The sequence below is a fragment of the Apteryx mantelli genome, chromosome 8 (genome assembly GCF_036417845.1).
Source record: "Apteryx mantelli isolate bAptMan1 chromosome 8, bAptMan1.hap1, whole genome shotgun sequence".
NCBI classification, from domain to species: Eukaryota; Metazoa; Chordata; class Aves; order Apterygiformes; family Apterygidae; genus Apteryx; species Apteryx mantelli.
Window position 1 is genome coordinate 16,754,812 of NC_089985.1, and position 19,398 is coordinate 16,774,209.

Sequence of the window (19,398 nt, forward strand, 5' to 3'; positions counted from 1 at the left end):
TACCTCTCCTCTTCACAAAAATTAATTTTATTCAAAAATAATTACTAAATCAATGTTCAAAACTCATTTTTGTAAAAGGTATTTTGAAACCAAGACACTATCTGGGCTGAGTGCAACAATATCTTTTTATTTCCTGAAATGTAAAGAAGAAAATGATTCTATAAAGAAAAATTCAGAAAAATCTTTATGTACTCAGGAATATGTTTTGGGAAGCATATGTTATTTCTGTGCATTTTCTTCTTTTTGAGCTAAAACAAATAACTACTTTCACTGTCTAACATTTGACTGTCTTTTAGAAAAAGGAATTGATTATAACTCTTTTTTAATGGCTGTCCAAGCCTCATATTTCTCAAGGCCAAGTTAAGCTATGTGGGGAAAAAAACTCTGAAGTAATTTAAAAAAAACAGTGTGTTCACACACAGGACCTTGCATATACCCGTACCTGGCCAATCCTGATGACATTACAGTCCACACTGATGCTCAAAATCCATGGCTTTGGATTATTTTAACAATATCTGATACCTATCTATAACCAGCCTGTATATCAGACTGCCTGATGGAATCACAAGAGGCTTGCTGACTAAAAAGGCAAGCGGAAAGATTTAAATAATTTTTCAATACAGATACCAGTATGTTTTAGCCAAAGATGTATTTTTCTTTTTTCATACCCACAAAATGTACTAGCTGAGTACTTTAGGTAATTTATCAAATTCTAACCTCCAAAGAACTTTCATTTATCTCTAAGAAATTTTGAAGATTTGTAGTCCAACTTGACAAAAAAAAAAAGAAAATACATTTGTGGATTTCTCAAAAAATCTGTTGGATGATTCACATGGAAAAAATGCAGGAGCAGGGCCTATACCTACACTAGTAGATTTAAATGCATTTTATCTTTGTTTAGAAGTGGCTGAGCTGCCTTGGAATGAACAAAATTAGCAAACTGATAATCCCTACTCTCTTCATTAAGACAACATTTCAGAACAATGCTAAGATAATGCGAGTACATGGGAGATATCACAACAAAGTCCAAGTGAAACAATGACAAAGAGTTTCTAGGTATGAAAATGTATGTCAAGTTAAATGGAAAAAAGGCACTGCTATAAAAATAACTTTAATCTGTCAAGAAAACATCAAAAGTGAAAACATATTAAGAAGTCTAGAAAAATGGTTTTATTCTTTTTGAACTGACAAGATCATCTGAGAGTGCACATTAGGCCTGGTCTGACATAAGCTTTGGTCCTATAAATACCTCTAGGTTTTCTAACTTGATATATTATATACCTAAGAGGAAAACACTTGTTCACTATTAATAGACCAAAACATGAGGAAAGCTAAGCATTTTAAGTTGTTTTTCCTTACAGTATTACAGTATCCATTACAGTATGTCTGATAAAAGAATCATTCAAACCAGACATGATCAGATAGAGAAAAATTAATGTATGACAATCTAAATAAAAAGTCTGAATTATAGTTACTGTGATAACTTCATCAACTGTGCATTTCCTTTTATGAATTTTATGTTTCCATTTGAACACCTCAAAAAAAGAGAAACATGTTTTTTTCCCCCTCTGTTGTACTACAGTAAAAAAGAAAAAGGGATATAAATGAGTTTTACAAGTTTTAAAAACTCCATGCTTCCTTTTAATGAGTAAAAAAAAATTCTCAGGTCATGACATAATGACCTAGAATCTCAACTACTATAATCATCATACGAAACTGTGTACAGTGTCTAACATTATTATTTCTAGAGACATTATCCGTGCTCAGGAGGAGAAACAAAAAATCCTCTAGTATTCAGGACACACTCTGCAGGGAACAGCTTGAAAAAAGGTGTCAATCTGCCTTCTTTCTGAGAACAGCAGTTCTGGATGGTACTGAAGAAAATACAAAGCTTCTGATGATAAGTTCAAGTAATACAAAACCCAAACAAATACATCCAAGCTATACCCCCATCTTGGTGCATTTTCTCAAAGCAAGAAAGGAAAACAATTAGGACAGAGTTTCTCCAAAAGAAAAGTATCATTAAAGATGAAAGGCTTAGCTACAGTTGAAAGAGAAGGAAAGGGGGGAGAATATTTGATTTATTTTTAAAAACAATAAATAATTTACATATGAAGTAAAGGAGCTACCAAAGGAAAAAAAAAAAGATTTATCATGGGCAAATATTGTGAACTTGAGGAAAAAACTATCAAAGGGACTTAAAGAAATATAATGAAAATTTCTCTGAAAACAAAAAAAGTTCAACGGACTGGGTGGAGATCAATGGAACATTAATATTTATAGGTTCTAGAAAAAAAACATAAAGCTAAACAAGCATATAAGCATAATTTCTGAAAAAAAAATATTAGTAACAGAAAAATAGACTTCTGTTGTTAGGTATCTGACTCGGACTCAGTTTTTGTATGATTTAATTCTCGATCTGTAAAATGTCTTTAAAAGGCTTGGTTTTCCACTATAGACCCATACATATTTAAAGTTAAAGCCTCTAGGGATGGATATTCCTGTATTACGTGCTTTAATGCAACTCTCATTTGGTATCTCTGGAACTACTACAAATAGAGAAAAGTAAATCCTTTCTTACCCTGAAATCTTAAAACCCAGGTGTTTGGAAGAGAAAATTATCTCTGAAACTATCCCATTGTAGTAAAAAATGATCATCAAAAATATCATCCCTTGAAGGGTCAAAAGTGCCTAGAGAAGTGACTGTTTCTTTTTCAATTTAAAAATCTGCCAAAAATATGAAGTCTGTTTTGTGAACACAAATTTCAACAGGAGTATATGTAAGCAAAGAATTTCTTATGACAATAAATTTGGAAGTACCAAAAGCAGATTATGATCTCCTTCAGGAAAGTGTTGGATATAGTCCTAAACCTGGCTGGGCCTTAAAACTCAAGAAAAATACAAACATTAAATCATTCTATAGAACTAAGAAAAATGTAGATGCCTCCTAGTATTTGATTCCACAGACATTAGTCATTTTTAATGCTTCTTTCAGTATCTTTTACCTGAGATTAAATGTCAAATAAATGAAAACTATTACGTCAGTTATATTTAAATTACCAAATGCATTCTCTAACAATAAAACATGAACAGTTATTACAATCAGAATTCTAAATGCTACCTTGATAGTACTCAGCATTGTAACTCAAGGTCCCAACTCAAAAAGCATGTAAAGAAATGCTGAAGTATCACTCATCAAGTAATCATTTAAGCATTGGCTTAAGTGCTTTCATAAACTGGATCCTGTATATTTAGTCATATAAATAGTCATTGTTTTTATGAGTTAATTCAGATTACAAGAGAGGTAAAACTCTCAGAAAGGAGGATAACAGGTTAGCTATCTTACCAGCAGTAGTCCAGAAGATGGGCAGGAAGCACTGGGATGTAAATGTGTTGCCAATACATCGGATATAACAATGCAGCTGACGCATGAACACAAGCAGTCAACTAAAACCAAAAATATATAAATAGAATTGGCAAAAAAAAATATGAAGAGCAAGAAGAAAATGCAACATGATAAATTAATTTGTAGATGTTCAAGAATCTTAACTGTCACAAACCCGCTAATGTAGCTTTTTTCTTAAATTACTTTTAATTGTTTAGATGTACTTATGAACTCTGAGATACATATACAAGTACCACGTTTACAAAATGCAAACTGACAAGTAAGTTAAGCCCTGCTCAGCCTCTTTCCTTGGAAAAGAAAATAAACATGCACTTGTTGATGTTTTTCACGGTCAACAAATTCGGGTAGTGCCATCCGGAACACAAAGCACTCGAGTGCACGTGAACAGCATTCAGCTCCGGGAGCGGGAAAGGCAGCAGCACTTCCCAGGACCTTCCCGCCCTTCGAAACAACAGCAGTTGATCTGACCCTGCTTCAAGCCTCAGAAGTGCACTAAACTCTAGAGCAGGATTAACTTAACTGCCACTATTTTTATTTCCAAACTACCTACCTATATATATATATATTTTTTATATATATATATATAAAATCTAAAGTGGATATTCCCTATGACAGTAGAGTAACTTTATTACAACTTCCCAAAACTTCTTCCCCAAAATAGGAACTGGAAAGTCTGGCACTAGCTACCCAAAAAATAAAGACTTCCCTGACCAGGACACAGAGGTGTTACAGTCTGCTTACCATTCAAAAAGTAGACAGCTGTTTTCTTAAAGACTGTGGAACTGGTTAGTAACTAGGTCTAGTGCACTTCTCTAGTGAACAAAATAATTTGAAATACATAATAAAGAGCTTGAATTTGACCTCTCAAATATTCTGTTGCTATCAGGGAGTCGGACAATTACATAAATCTGAGCAGTTTTACTCATTAAGCAACAGAGAAGTCCACAGAATGAGAAAGTGTCAAGACTGTTTTCAAAAGGAGCTAGTCTATATTCAGCAAATAAACCATTACTAATCTCATCCAAAAATACTTAGACATAGTGGGAGAAGAACTTTGATCAGAAGAGAATTTAAGAACCTCAGTCATAGGACTTAACACAATCTCTTCAGGACACAAGAAGTCCTACCAAAGAGCAATTTCTACTATTGACGCTGTACTGTCCTCCCCTCGTGCTTTATCTATCACAGCTCCCCTAATGAAGGCGGAGAATACCCGTAGCAGACAAAGGCATCGTTCCAAGCAGAAGACACCGAGCTTATGGAAGACAAAAGACTGTTCTCATGTTTTAATATCACAACAAAATTGCTGCCTGAGGTTAACAATTATTACTGTTCTTTATTAGACTTGTGTACTTGTACTGTAACAAAACTATGAGCTAAAATAAAATGTAAATCCTGTCTATACAGCAAGTGCTAAAATTCTGTGTATTTTACAGAAAAAAGCTCTTTGTGGAAGAGATCAGCAGTTAAAGGCTTTCACACTGTGGCTATCCTGGACAGTTACACTTGTACATAAAAATTATACTGCAATTGTGTGTGTGTGTGTGTGTGTGTATTTATTTATTTTAATAAAAATGAAAAAAATAATTATAATAGCATCACAGCAGCAATCACGGACAATTACAATTTGCACAGCATAGTTTGCTCATCACTCAGATTAATATAACACGATTAAATATGGAAAAGAAAAGGGTCTGAAAGCTCCTGAGGGATATCATTAGGGCAAATTGCCAAAGAATGAAACATGAGCCAGTCAGGAGAGTCTGGAAGCTGCAATAATACCAAGGGACTTGAATGTTCGACAGTTGGAGCTTCAGTAATGTGTGAACTGCAGGTTAAGGTATCAAGAGACTATGTTCACTGACACAGAGAATGTCACTATTGACCAACGAACTGTCCAAGCTTGACAGTTATACTACAGAAAGCCAAGTATATCATAATTCCATATTTAAACTGTTCATTTCAGATTAACATTTCGTTTCTTAGCTTTATGTCAAACATCTGCAATTCATCTCATTTTAGATTTATAGTAATTGTCATTTTAATAATTACTGTTTTCTTACTAAGAATTAATTGACTGGAGGAAGAAATAAGTGAGTATCTTTCTCCTCTTTAACACAGAACTGCTTACAGAATTTATTTCTGCATTATCACTCTCTGCAGTTGAAGTAATACTACTGATGATGCATTCAAGCTCAGTATTATGTTTTGGGTCTTATATACAAAATGGAAATGGAATTACCAGTTAAAATGTTCACATGCTATTATAAGCAGCATGTAACTTTTAAACCACAACTAGCTATATAAAAGTTAGCATTTCAATCACAGACTGAAATAAAACAGAGCATACAGAGGATCCTAAAAACATATACACCATCCTTCTCCTCTTAATCAGCATTTTTAAATTATGGATTAACATGACTATGCTATATGCATAAAGAAATATTTTTCTTTCTTATGCATATATAAAGTCTGTGTCATATTTTAGTTCACAATCCAGAAAAGGAAGTAAATAATTCCATTAAAAACCATTTAAAGTTTTATTAACTCTCTCATTTTAGAATCTATATATTGGTGTGGCATTCAGAAGACTAGCATTTAACATTTTTAATAAAAAATATCTACTGAATTTTAGCATTTCTAGCAGCAAATGCAAGGACTTGATTACCTAGACACCAGTGCTTTTCAGTACTGCTCCTTGCTTTTCAATTTAATAACATGTAACACCTTATCTATGCTACTGCAGTAGGTTTCTAAACATTATAGTATGGCACGAAAATGCTTTATAGCTTCCTGTTGCATACAGTCTGTAATACAAGCAGCTACGTGATTCTAATACCGTTTGAACTGAGCAACATTTTAGTACTGTGTCAATTGTCTCTAAGCAAATCATGATACAATAATTATGGATTTCACATTATAAAATTTGCACTTTTTCTAGCCATTTTATTCTTTCCTTTTTTTAATATTTCAGCAGTGACTGCATTCCTCAAATGCATTAGCTATTTACACAACTTACCTCTTTAACTGACATATTCACTCTTCTAAATAGAAAGAAATAGGAAATTCTGCAAATCTTGGAATAATACTCTAAATCCTAAATAATCAGATAGTTAAAAAAACTGAAAAGCATTCAGGGCCAAGCTTGTGCCTGACTGTTTAAATTAGAAATCAGAGGTTTACAGAGTCCACCACTGGATTCTGGAGGGATGTCTGATAGCAACTGCAGTGTGAAGGAGAAGCAGCTAGAGCAAGATCAGGCGCCCTGCGGAAAGCTGGAGATGAGAGGCAGAGAGCGCAGCCCACTCTGCGAGGTGCAGAAATGAACATCTGTGGCTTGACCAAGTGCTGAGAACTGGCTGGTGAGACCTCTTCAGAAAAGAATCCTTTATGCTGTTTAGCGAAAGAGGTATTTATATGGAGCCTCTCTGTCAATTGAGATCTATTCCAAAAAGAATTATCAATATCTACATTTTTAAAAAGTTTTCAAGAAGAGAAGCGTCATAGTTCAGAGAAATTTCTTTTCCAAGAAAGGTAGTCATTACACTAAATTATACTGAAGTCATTTTCAAGGCTGTTTTCAACCATACCTATTTTGGCAGCTACTACTGGAGATTTCATCAACTGTGAACCATGACCCCTTTCTTTACAGATAAGCTTGTATATGTAAGGTGAAAGCATCTGTCAAAAAAAATTTGCTAGATCCAACGGTGTGAGTATACATATATATGTTCATATGTATACATGTGTATATATATACACACACATGCATCATTTTTCAATTTAGAGTTGGTTAAAAGTTCATAAATTATTGTAAAATAGTGTTATGGAACCTATTTGGTTACTGCAAGTTTGACAGTTTATTACATGCTTTCTAGCAGCAAATGATACTGCTCCAACAATCTACCACATGCAAAACACCTGCCAGTGTTGTGTTCTCTTCCGTAATGAAATGGCCTGGCAATTTTTTTTAAACAGAATTTTTGTCTGTTGAAATCCTTGTTTGTCAATACTGAATAATAGGGGTTATTTTTCCAAAATTTCTGATTTTCAAGAAATTACTGCTTATCTTCATTTTCCAAGCATTTCTTCTAGTTTAAGCAATTTTTCATTTTGAAAATAAAACTGATTGTGGCTTTCAAAATTGGTTGAAATAAAGTGCTTTTAAATTATATAAACAAATAAGTCAATTGACCTAAACTAGCTAAAAAAAACCCTGTTAATAAAAACTTTTAGTGTTCAACCCATTTTCTAATTAGAATACAAACTTAATTTGAAATTCCTAACGATTTCATAGGACAGCAAAAAAGTTTGTTGTTCCATTCTAACTATCAATTAATGAATTTATTACATTATTTTGTACAACTGAAAGTTTCAGTCTGTTTCTGATCTCTTCTGATAATACACTCTAGTCAGCGTCACCATACAAGCTTTCATCAACCTGCAGGGAAAGCATGTGCTGTTTTCTCCAGACTTTTGTAGTGATTCTAGTACAGTAATTCTATCTTTTCCCCCTGGAAAAATATGTGAGAACTATGTGCTTACTGGTAATACCAGGCTATAATAAAAAGTCTCTCCAAACAGTGGAAGACAGCACTTCAAAAAGTTTTACAGCAAAATTCATTATTGAGGGGTAATAAATTGATTACTACCAAATGCCAGCATGACTGAAATAATGTAAGAATCCTAGAGAAAGTGAGGAGTTGTTTTCCACCTTACTGCAACAAACAGCCATTTGGGAAGACTGTGTTGTTCAAAATCTACAACTGTTGAACAAGAATTATTAGGAAAAATTTTAGTTCAAGGCTTGATCAAAGTAGGTTTACTTGTTCCTAGGAACACGAAGAGTGCAGCTCCTCCCTATCTCTCATGTGGATGTAATAATTCTGATATGTATATCTGCTATTCCAACACTCAGTCCTATCAATGAAGCTTTTTACTGTGGACTTTCAAAATGACTTGCCTCATGCCGCCCCCCTTTATTTCTGCTAAAACACTACAATATGTCTAGAACCACACTACTTTGCTTGAAAGACTTTCTGCAGACTCGCACGTTGTGCTTATTTGATACCTGTCTGCAAATTCATATTATTTGAAAGAGTAAAATGAAAACATTTATTCTATATCTTGCACAAAGCTATTCTTTGTCATCTCAAAGCTATTCTTTCTCTAGCAGTTACTTGCTATCAGTATAAATTATTTTCTTCAAAGCACTTCCTATAACTAAAGGTAAAAAGAGATGCAGAGTGTAGATGACAAGATTTACTCATGCCACAACACGAAAATTGGAAATGCATAAACTGATTAGCAGAATCTTGTCAGAAAGCCAGAAATGGAAAGAGAAGTTAGATAAAATGCTAAAGTAAAATTAACCTGTGATACAGTACAACCTTTTAAAATCAACTATAAGGAATTAAAGAACTACTGTGATAAAACCATTTTCTAAAAAAATCCTCAAACACTGTCAATCTCTGTCAACACCATGTCCAGAAACGGGTACTGGTATGCTCTTTCCCTCCTCCTTCACAGTCCCATTGGGCTAAAGAATTGCTTCCCTCCCACTGTCTTGACCACACATATGTTGAAAGATGTCAAAGATTCTGCTTAGTTAACTCATCTACTTATTAATACCCAGTAAAAAAATTGTAGAGGATAGGTCACCTTTTCACTACTACAACTACGATAGCTACCATCAGCCTGGACCAACTCCTATTGCTGGTACCTGTCAATATTCCCTGCTTACGAGAATTACTGTGAAATCACTATCCACTTCCTGAGAGGGGAAGAGCAGTTCAAGCGAAAGGAAGCCTCTCTTCTACATTGCTACAGCTCCTAAGACTATCAGCTTTGTCAAAAGGGACATCCACATCTAAATCTTGTTCGATGGGGAATGAAATCAGGCCCCAAACACATTACAGATACTTAACACCTGCTAAGATCCACCCCTTCCCATCCATTTCTTGAACTGGCAGGGAGAGATTGTTGGGGGCAAAGAGCTGAAAGGGAGCCCTTGCTTTGGCCAACTTACAATAGACCATAAATCCCTTCCCACCTCTAAAGGACAAAAAAAATCAGACTAAATCATAAGCTTAGTCTACTCTACTGGCATTGGTGAGAAGACTGAAATCACTGAATAAAAAAAAAATTCAGCAACAATCAAAGAGAAAAGAATGTACTGTCCAAGCCACAACAGCCAAAGGTTAGCCATTTCTCATGCATTTCTTTAATTTAGCGCCTGACTAGTAGTTTCCCATCTGCCATCCCCATAAACTTTAAAAAGAAAAAGAGGGAGGACCTTAAATGAGCCATAATGTATTTTCCTCCTGTTGGCAAGACAAGGCCTCAGCATTCCTCACTAACATGAGTGAGGAGAAGCTCACATGGAGAGTGGGAAAGGGAAATATATTTCCAGTCCACAGCTGACAAATTCAACTTTTTCCATCATGAAACATGGAAAAAGAAAACACTAATTTAAAAAACTTACTGTCTCCATTTTTGGGGGATATTATTTGCTTCCTTTATCCTTATTTTGGGGGAAGGAAAGAGAAAAGTGTTACTCATGTATTTGACAGCACCTCATATACAATCAATTTCATTCTTTTCTTGCAATTCTTGATTCATAAGCAGCATTATGGCATCATTGTTGTGCATTAGTTTGGAAGGGAGAAGAAAAGACTGCAGCTAGTTTGTTCCTTGCCTATGGCTCCAGGAAGGACACGTTTCTCAATAATGGAAGTGGAGCAGAAAATGCAGCTGAAGTGGTAATAGGTGAGCACTCAGCAAGGAATGCCACTGACATACTGTGTCTGTACTGAGGAACCAAACACTTTCATAGATACTTAGATGTATCTATATAACCCGTAGGCGTGGGTGGCATAGAAAAAGCCATGCAACTTGATTCAGTTACTCAATTTCTTCTTCGCACAAAGGTTTTTAGTATTATTCATATGTTGAGAGTTCATCTTTATAGACGATGAACTTTCAGAAGTTAGTCAAGTCACCTTTTATCCCTCACGTTTCAAATTAGATTACCTGACAGGTCTCTTACTGATATTTATCCATCCCATAATAAACTAATTACACTTATTTATATAATCTGTTTAATAATTTCATTTTCCACATATTTCTTCATTTCATCTCTATTTGTTCTTGATAATGTTTTTCTTCTTGATATGCACTTATTTCCTAGCTTCTTTATCTCTTCCTCTCTCACAAAGACACATCAACACAAAAACTCAAATATATACATCTTTTTGTCCCATTTTGTTTTCTTACCGTCTCCTGACTGCCCATTTCTTTACCCTTGTATTTTATGAATCTCTTTCTATGGAGAAAGAGCTACACTCCCATAAAACAAAGGAGCTTAGCAAATGTTTCTTGCTTCTGAAAGGGGAGTTTCCAAGAAAATAATTTTTATTAACATTCCCTCCCCCAGAGTAACTCCATGGTATGTTCTTCTGCCATCCACTAATTAAGAAGCAGCAGGGAACAGCTTCCTTGTGAATAGCTGACAGACAACTTATTTACTGCAAGCAAGACTAGAATCACCACTGGCTATGCTATAATTCATCTTTTCACTGTTGAATTTGAGAAAAAGGAGTTGATAAAGCAGCGGTTACCATGAAAAAGGAGAAATCTTGCCATAATGGCACACCAGAACAGAGTGCTGGCATTACACTTGCACTGTTCAACGACTCTTCATATCTCATACCTTCATACAACCACCAGTGAATTCAGCAGTAGGTTTTCTAGGGGGTGAGACAGTTCTGGTCAGTCGTAACAGAATATGGACTCTTTCACTTTTAGCTTGCACGTGGCCCAGCCACAAAGGAATCGGTAGTAGAAGGCTTTCTCAGGACACTCAGTCTGGCTCTTAGAGGACAGATGCCCACAGTAGGGCCTGCACTGGCTGCACACACACTTTGGTTTTGCAGCTTTTACTGAATTGCCAAAGATTACATGAATTGGAAAAAGAAGCAACTTTTGCCCCTAAAGGATTTATCTTAATGCTGGATTTGTTCTTTTTTCTAAAAGCGTAAGTGAAACATTTTACTTTGAAATATATTTGCAGATCTATCTTTATGTCTACATGCTTTCTTTTTACAGAAAAAAAGTCTTTTTTTTTTTTAATGCAACCCGGTTATATATTTCCTCACATTTTACACAGATGGCAGGTAACAGCAGTCTGCAACATTTTATGGTTTTCCCCTCTCATTAAGAGAAAAAGAATTTCAATCATTTGCTGACCGCACATTTCTATGTCTTTTCACAAATTCTTTCAAAATTATTTTTCTTAATATTATGTTGGGAAGATGGAAAACCTATTCTAAGCTTTTGGCCTGGGAGATCTTTTGCGTTACCAGGTCCTGCTGTAACTCCTAATCACATTTTGATTCCGTATTGGCCTTTTCCCTCCTCTCTCCCATAATTTCAGCGCCAGAAGGGTACTAGAGTGCGTTCTGGACTGGTGTCCTGACAGAACCTCAACTGCACTGCAACATGCACCTCTGTCCAGACAACATGTTTTAACCTTAGACTGCTTACAAATTAACTTTTAATAATTAAATGACACCACTCTATATTTGCCCATGGACCAACTGGTCTAATAGACCTAATATTCCAAAATGAATTCTAATTCTACTTTTGGGAACATAATGAGTGTCAGCTGAATTTCTGTACTGCTGTATCAGTTAATGATAAATTTGTATCAATCTTCTGTTTTTCAAGAATTAAATTTAGTCCTTACGTATTTACGCACACTATGTACTACTTCACAGGAATTTGAGACAAGAATTTAATTGTAAATCTATAATTTTTTGAATTATTGGGACAATATTATTTAAAATGAGGCTGCTATACGCTTCATAAACACATTTTGAGATACAATTGTGACTGTATTGCAGTGCACAATCAGAAAAAAAAAAATCCTACAGTTGGTTTAATCAGAACGGTAAGAAAAGAATCACCCCACCATAAGGAAATTGTATGTTGTTGCCAAGCTGTATGACAATTCCTAATGCCATTCCTTACTCCAACATGGAAGACTTGTATGGAGCCAATTGCTTTGGCTCCTTAGCTTGCTTTAGTCTGTATCAGAGAAGTAGCTCTGCAAAGAGCCAGTTTCGAACGCAGAAATATAAAAATACAAAAGAGCAGCTTTCTGTCTTTCCACACTCTACACTAACATGCCCTGTATTCCTAGAGTTTCAATGATCTGGCCCAGTAACAGCACTGCTTCACATTTTTTCTAAGCATATCCAAGAATATGCAATATATAAACCACAGACAGAATTAAATGAAGTGAGAGAAACAGACAACCACCACAGTTGTTTTCCGATTCAGTTAACAATATTACTGCCTAGGGATACATGGATTTTGGAATAAACTCATGAATCTTAGACATCAGGTCAGGTGTAGAAGGAGCAAAGTAATCCACAAAGATAATGCGTTTAGGGTAAGGGGAGCGTGTTTTGCTGCTAGAGATGGCCAGTTGCATTGCATTCTCCATGGAGCCTTCTTGTCTTCCGAGTGCCTGATTGACCATGGATGCTGTGACTGTCACAGCTAAGCAGCTGAACACGATTTAAGAGGAAAGGAATTTGAAAGTGCCATTCAGTCCAACTAACTATACTGACTGAGTGGAACTGCAGAAATATCTCTTTGCATATAAGCAACAGTAAAAATAATTCCACAAATATATATATGTTTGTGTGTGTGTGTGTGTGCGTGCGTGTGTGTGTGTGTGAACACATATTCAGGGCTCTTTCACATGGGAAAAAAAAATCTGTTACTGATATTTTAATAGCAAATACACTCCTTTCTACAGGGCTCACCAATGAAACCTACAGACAGCGCAAAGCAGAACTTTGTAACCGCTGTGCTTTCAGACATATCAGACTTGTATTACCTAAAACAAATATTGGTCAAAATGGAGATAACATTTAGACATTTGTTTTAAAGTGTAGCATCCTTTTCACCTGCCACTATGGGCCGCGGAAGATGCACTCTAGTTAACATATTACTGACAGGATGATGAGAAAGCTCCTGTCAGACACTGGCCAGCCGGGTGTTTGAGACAAAATGCACAGCCCCAGCTGACTAGTTAGAGAAAGACTGGCAAGGTACAATTACAGAGGCATATGACAAGCTTTCATGCTTGAGTGACTTGAGAACCGATGACATGGCTTTAAACAGCAATCCTTCCTACCTCTGGTCACAAAACAGCAATAAGTCAACTGATGCACTGTTGTAAAATCATGATTTATTCCTTTGCTTTGAATACATGAGAGTACGGTATGATGTTCTGGTAGACTACCACAGCAGGTGCACTTGGGGCCTAAACATCTAGGGCCTGCCTCCAGCATGCATAAAATCAATGTTCTAGTTCAGCCTTCCTGAAAAAGCCTTCCCCAGTAGTTTAATAATTTATCGTAAGATTGAATTAAAAAATTAATTGTACTGAAACTGTTACAGCTCCATGCAATTAATAAGAATACGTGCAGATGTAGTGATGAATGAGAAAATGGTGCTACATTAGAATATACAGTATGACATTTAGGAGAAGTCTTCCTCACACAGTTAAAGTGAAATAGCTAACAACCACTTTGTGAATTAATCAGTTCCTTTGTTTCATTCACTTTCATTCATTCCAAAGTCACGTAATTTGTTTCTCTTTTACAATATACTGTTCAAAAGCCAGAAATGGTAATTTTTGTTAGAAACAGATCTTACAGAACATAATCCTCAGGCTAGCGAATCTATCTCACTCTAATACTAAGCCTGAAGCATGCTGTGAGGTTGGTAACAATCACATTATTAAAGTAGTTGGAAAGTCAAGCTAATAAAAGAATCAACAGCTAGGGCAAATAATGACCCAGAAGTTATGACAGAAATGAACAGAGAGAAGTTTCCACTTATATTTTTGTATCAATTGCTATGGCAAGTAGACAAAGATCCCCACCGAAGGAGTTTCAAAAAGGGTTATAAACACAGAAAAATCAATTTAAAGAAAGATGCAAAGAATACATAACAATTGCAAATATAAGCAGATGCATTTAAAGCAAAGCCTGCTTGGCTAAAATAAAATATAAGCTGCCAATTGAATCGGAGCCCCTCAGGACAAGTTGGTAATTATCATTTTTATTTTTTTAATTAAAATAAAAGGCTACTGAACAGCTTAAAACAGAAACCTTCTTTTCTCTTTCTCCTCTTGCCTGCCCAGTAACCCTTCTTTTTAAATATAGCATGTTTTTTCCCCCTTGTTTTCATATCAGGATTGATTCTTTATTTGAATATAATGAAAGCATGAAATTTATAGGCTAGAAATGCTAGACTTAAACAATTTCTGTACATAAGTAATTTTCCATCCCCTCCCCACAAGAATGGCAAAGAGAAATGAAGCAAGGCCTTGAATTATGCCTTTTGTTATCAGTCACTGCCCTGAGATACTGAACCGAAACAGAGCTGATAACTCGAAGGTAACATCACAGCCCAGCGCACTTCATGAACTGACACAAACACTTGGTATTCAGTTAACCCCAAAGATAAGGCACAACTCCCTTAACAGTACATTGAACTTGATAGTACTATTTTTGAAAGACTAATCTTTTTAAGTATCAAGTTGTAATTTAGCAATATTAAAATGTGACTGGTGCGATACAAAAGTATGTCTGCTGTGCTTTATACCTACAACAGTAAAACAGCATACAGCTAGTACATACTAACATTCAAATACATGCCATTTATTTATTTCTATTAAATTAAGAGACCCATCATTTTAAACTAGAATATCTTATCATGCCAAAAACACATGTAATCATTCTAGTGAATTCTTACAGGAGATATTAAGAAGGGTTTAATCTGTTTTTTAAACTGCATTGCTCTTTAAACAAGCAAGTCTACCACTGCTCCTGTTCTGTTTATGAAAGACTCTACCAGGTAACAGTTCTTGCTGAAGATCCTGATAAGCCAGCTCTACTTTTCATTCTTTCAGCTCTTCATTTTTCTACTTTCAATCAGACTTCGCTAGTGTAAGTGAAAATTTACCCCACCCCTACATCAGAATGGATCCTAGATGAGGTGGCAGTAATTTCATCTACCTACGACTTAAGTTAGTAGACTGAAAAAATAACCAGAAGAAGGTAAAACTGATGTGGTATCTCTTTTCAGACTTGATCTGCAATCTGTTACTCACATTCACAGCTTGGTGGTCTCATCCCTCAGGATGTCCAATTACCACTGACAAAAAGTCTGTTATGATTGCATATCCTTATCCAGGAGAATAATATATAAATTATTTTCAGTGATGACACCATCAAGATGACTCTGTTACTTCATGAAAAGATTACTGATTCAAAGTCCAGAATAAACAGCTGAATTTTGAACAAAATCATGCTTCTCACAAGCAGCATATTACACCCATCGATCTGTAATGGCTTCCAAATCAGTGATGCCATAATGATACAAGAGCAGTAAAAAGAATTTCACATCATTGGATTTGTCTATCTATAGTATATTTTTTCTTCTATTTCTTGACACCAAGCTAGGTCCTGAACCAGCAAATTGAAAAAATAAATCTAATCCCATGGTTTTGCTCCTTTGTGTGAACTTTTATTAAACCAGGTTCTTTGATAGGGCTTTCCTTTCAAATTCTCTTCACCCTTTTGGGTGGTCAACACTCTGATCTTTTTGTCATGTTGTGATGCACAATTCTTCTCCTAGTCATTTCCAGAGAAGAAAAAAGATGAAGTATGTATGAGTATGGAAATTCTCTAAGACAGTAAAATCTTTGGTGGTTAAAAAAAAAATACATCTTAGACTAGTAATCTGAAGATTGCTTATATTCATTCACTATTTATCTTTCTGTTCTTCCTGTTGTTCACGTTGCTTCTACCTATGCGGCCTCATGTCTCCTTTATTCTCTAATCATCACTGACTTGCTTATTTAGCTCCTTATTCTGCAAATCAATGCACGGTAAAGTGCTGTCCTTTGCCTAGCATTTCAGTGACTCTTGGGCATCCCTCCACTACAACATTGGTTACAGATTCAGGGACCCAGCATCGTGGTGCTCAAAAAAAGCCTGTGCCTAAGACAACTAAAATAACTGTTCATTTATTCTGTAGTGCAATTAGCCATACTTAGGAACATAGCATTGATGTTCCACCATGGAAAGTGCATTAAACAAAACGCTTCATGCAGTACTATTAGGGAAAAAAAAAAAAAAAAAAAAAAGGAGGGATTTTCAATGACTGAGCTTAACAGGCAGAAGCTTCTGGATTACAAATATGCTCTATGATGAAAGTTGGTTATAAAGTGACAGTCTCATGCTAATGCAAAATTAATCTTGGGAATATCTTCAAAATATAGGGTATTTTAAAACCTCAAAATGATGCTGTAAAGTTTAAAACAAAATAATATTGGAATATTTAGATATATTTCAAAATGAAACACAACATTATTTTATTAAACAGTCTAAGCAGGCATAAGAGAAAAAACATTTTAATGTGAGCAGTAACCTAAAACCTTTAATAAAAAAATTACTATTTTGAGTTGCACATTATTATCAGCCTGAAGAGCTGCTCCAAATCAGAGCTATTACAGTATGCACTCCCAAACCACTCCAACAAAGATGAATCTACCTATTACCAGGTTAGGATAGCAGCTATTATTATGGCCCCTTGATTTCTTTCAAGTAGCTCCAATGGAATAAGCCACAAGTGAATAATAAAGATCTTATAATAGCCCTTAAGAATTCTTTTTAGGTTAGAAGGCGCAGAAATGAACTCAGGAGAGTTAAAGAACTCTCATCTCCTGATAAGAAAAATAATTAACCTGACTTAATGTATCTGAGTAGGTCTTATATAAATCAGACTTTTGTACTTCAAGAGCCAGACTAAAACCATATATCAGAAAAATATGTAGATATTGTCTTACAAGTACACATGGAACATATCTAAAACCACAAAGGTCTGTAGGTCTTTTTGTGAAATGTTCAATATATTCTACTTAAAAGGAGATGTGTGAAGTACTTACAGTGCTTAGTTTGCTAGAGGTAATAATGATTCGTCTCTCATGCAACATACTGGCATAAAGTTGCAGCATGTTGTTCACATCCACAGCAACAAAATATTCAGTGAGGTTTCTCTGTTTAAATAAATAAGATGTTAACAATATAGCAACAGTGATAGCTGAGTGGAACATTTTATATACTACTTAAAAAAATTTTGATCAGTTAGTAGAAAAAACAATCCTATGGAAGGAAAATTGTCTTTACATTAAAATTGCTATGCTCTAAAAGTAAATGATTGAGTTTTAAAGCCAAAGAAAACTAACCTGGTATAAGTTAATATTACTTTGCTCACTTTATTACGCTCCTGAATTTAGATTTGCACTTTTTGCAAATTTGGAAAACCTGAAACTTGGTATAATACCAATAGCATCATATTCTATTAAAATAACCATTACTTCCAACCCCAGGAATAGATCTTCCACCAAGCAGAAACTCTTCTGTCATAGTTACGATAATAAAACTGTGCTATTTTGCCAGGCTCTCCCAAAGTCAACACATTTTGCTCTACTTCAAATTAAATATAGCAAGTAGACCGAAAAACAAGATATTTGCTTGAGCTGTATGTGTCAGGACATTAAACAGTCAGATGCACTGGGTAGAAGGTACTGGGTCCTTCCTGCGGTCACCCTTTCCTCCTCTGATGAGGACCCCACTGCCATCCTATTGTGAGGTTTAATGAAAAGCAGAGTCACTAGCACCTCTTATTTATAGTTTCAGACAACATAGGAGTGGGAAAAGGGCGAAAGGGAAAAAAAAAATGTGTGTTCCAGCTGAACTTATGATATTTCTGCATGGCACAGTGCCATTCAGAGATAAACAAGTTCTGAATAAGCTAATACAGGTACCAGCAAAAATGCCTAGGAAAACAATAAATTTGGTAAACACTGGTGAATATGTATGAAAACATACTGATATGCCTTACAATATACAAAGCATATGACTAATTTTGTACATTTATTATCACATCTGCAACCAGAACTCTCATTCATCTTTTCTTAGGGACAACATAATACAGAACTTTAAAGTAACAGGTCTGTCAATTATACGCACCAGTCCAAAGACAGCCCTGCAGACAGTGAAACTGTTAGTTTCTACAAGAGGAAGTCAACATTCCCGAATCCACAAGCTGCCCATCCAAAGCTCCCCCCAGCAGCAAGGTCTCCCACGCCATAAAAGAGAGGGCAGGGCTCACACGCCACGAGGGACGCAGGCATCAGCGCGGTGCACGGCTCCGGAGAAGGCTGCCTGCCGGACCAACGCAGCCGGATGCCAGGGCAGCGCTGCAGGGCCGCCCCCGGCTGTCTCTCCCAGCTCCCTCCCAGGGCAGCTGAGCGCCCAGCCTGCCCACGCAGCTCCTCTCTCCGGCACAGGACTTGTTGCCACTTGGTGGCTACACCCAAACTGCTCTTCAGCCAAAAACAGCTTCAGACAGAGAGGTGGACCACCTGCTGTTTTATTTCCTTACAGACTCTAATCATAGGAAAATCTAACTTTAATTAAAGCCCAGATGATGATCACAGGGTTGACCTTCTTCTTCTTTGGATATATTTTAATATTAAATAAAAAATACAGTGAAAAGAAATGACAAAAGAAGATCCAATGAATGATGCAGTTGGATCTAATGATCCAGTTTTAGGTAAATGCATAAATGCATTATTACTTCAAAGAATCAGAGTAGAGAGTTATTTTTGATCCATGCTGTATAAACTTTTGGAAGAGATGAAAGCAAGGGCTTTAAGGCTATGCATGCTGCATGTAGAAAGAAACTCTGATCCTTCAAGTACTACCTTTAACTGGCCGTCAAAGACTAATGCACCACGATAACTTGAGTCTAATTTTTCAAGGGCAACCTCTGTAATATTTTATTTGATAATAGTATGCTGATTCAGTATTGCTAAACCTGTGGTAAAGCCTTGCACAAAT

At 35.7% G+C, this 19,398-nt stretch overlaps 1 protein-coding gene across 2 annotated transcripts in view; it reads right to left on the reverse strand.

Moving 5' to 3' along the window:
- Window positions 1-19,398, reverse strand: part of DENND1B (DENN domain containing 1B) — a 179,664-nt gene that overhangs the window by 63,082 nt on the left and 97,184 nt on the right. For both annotated transcript variants that reach the window (XM_067300776.1, XM_067300775.1), the window contains exons 9-10: window positions 17,439-17,549; window positions 3,347-3,447 (exon numbers count right to left, since the gene is read on the reverse strand). In XM_067300776.1, the coding sequence (XP_067156877.1) occupies window positions 3,347-3,447; window positions 17,439-17,549 (212 nt within the window). The remainder of the gene's footprint in view (window positions 1-3,346; window positions 3,448-17,438; window positions 17,550-19,398) is intronic.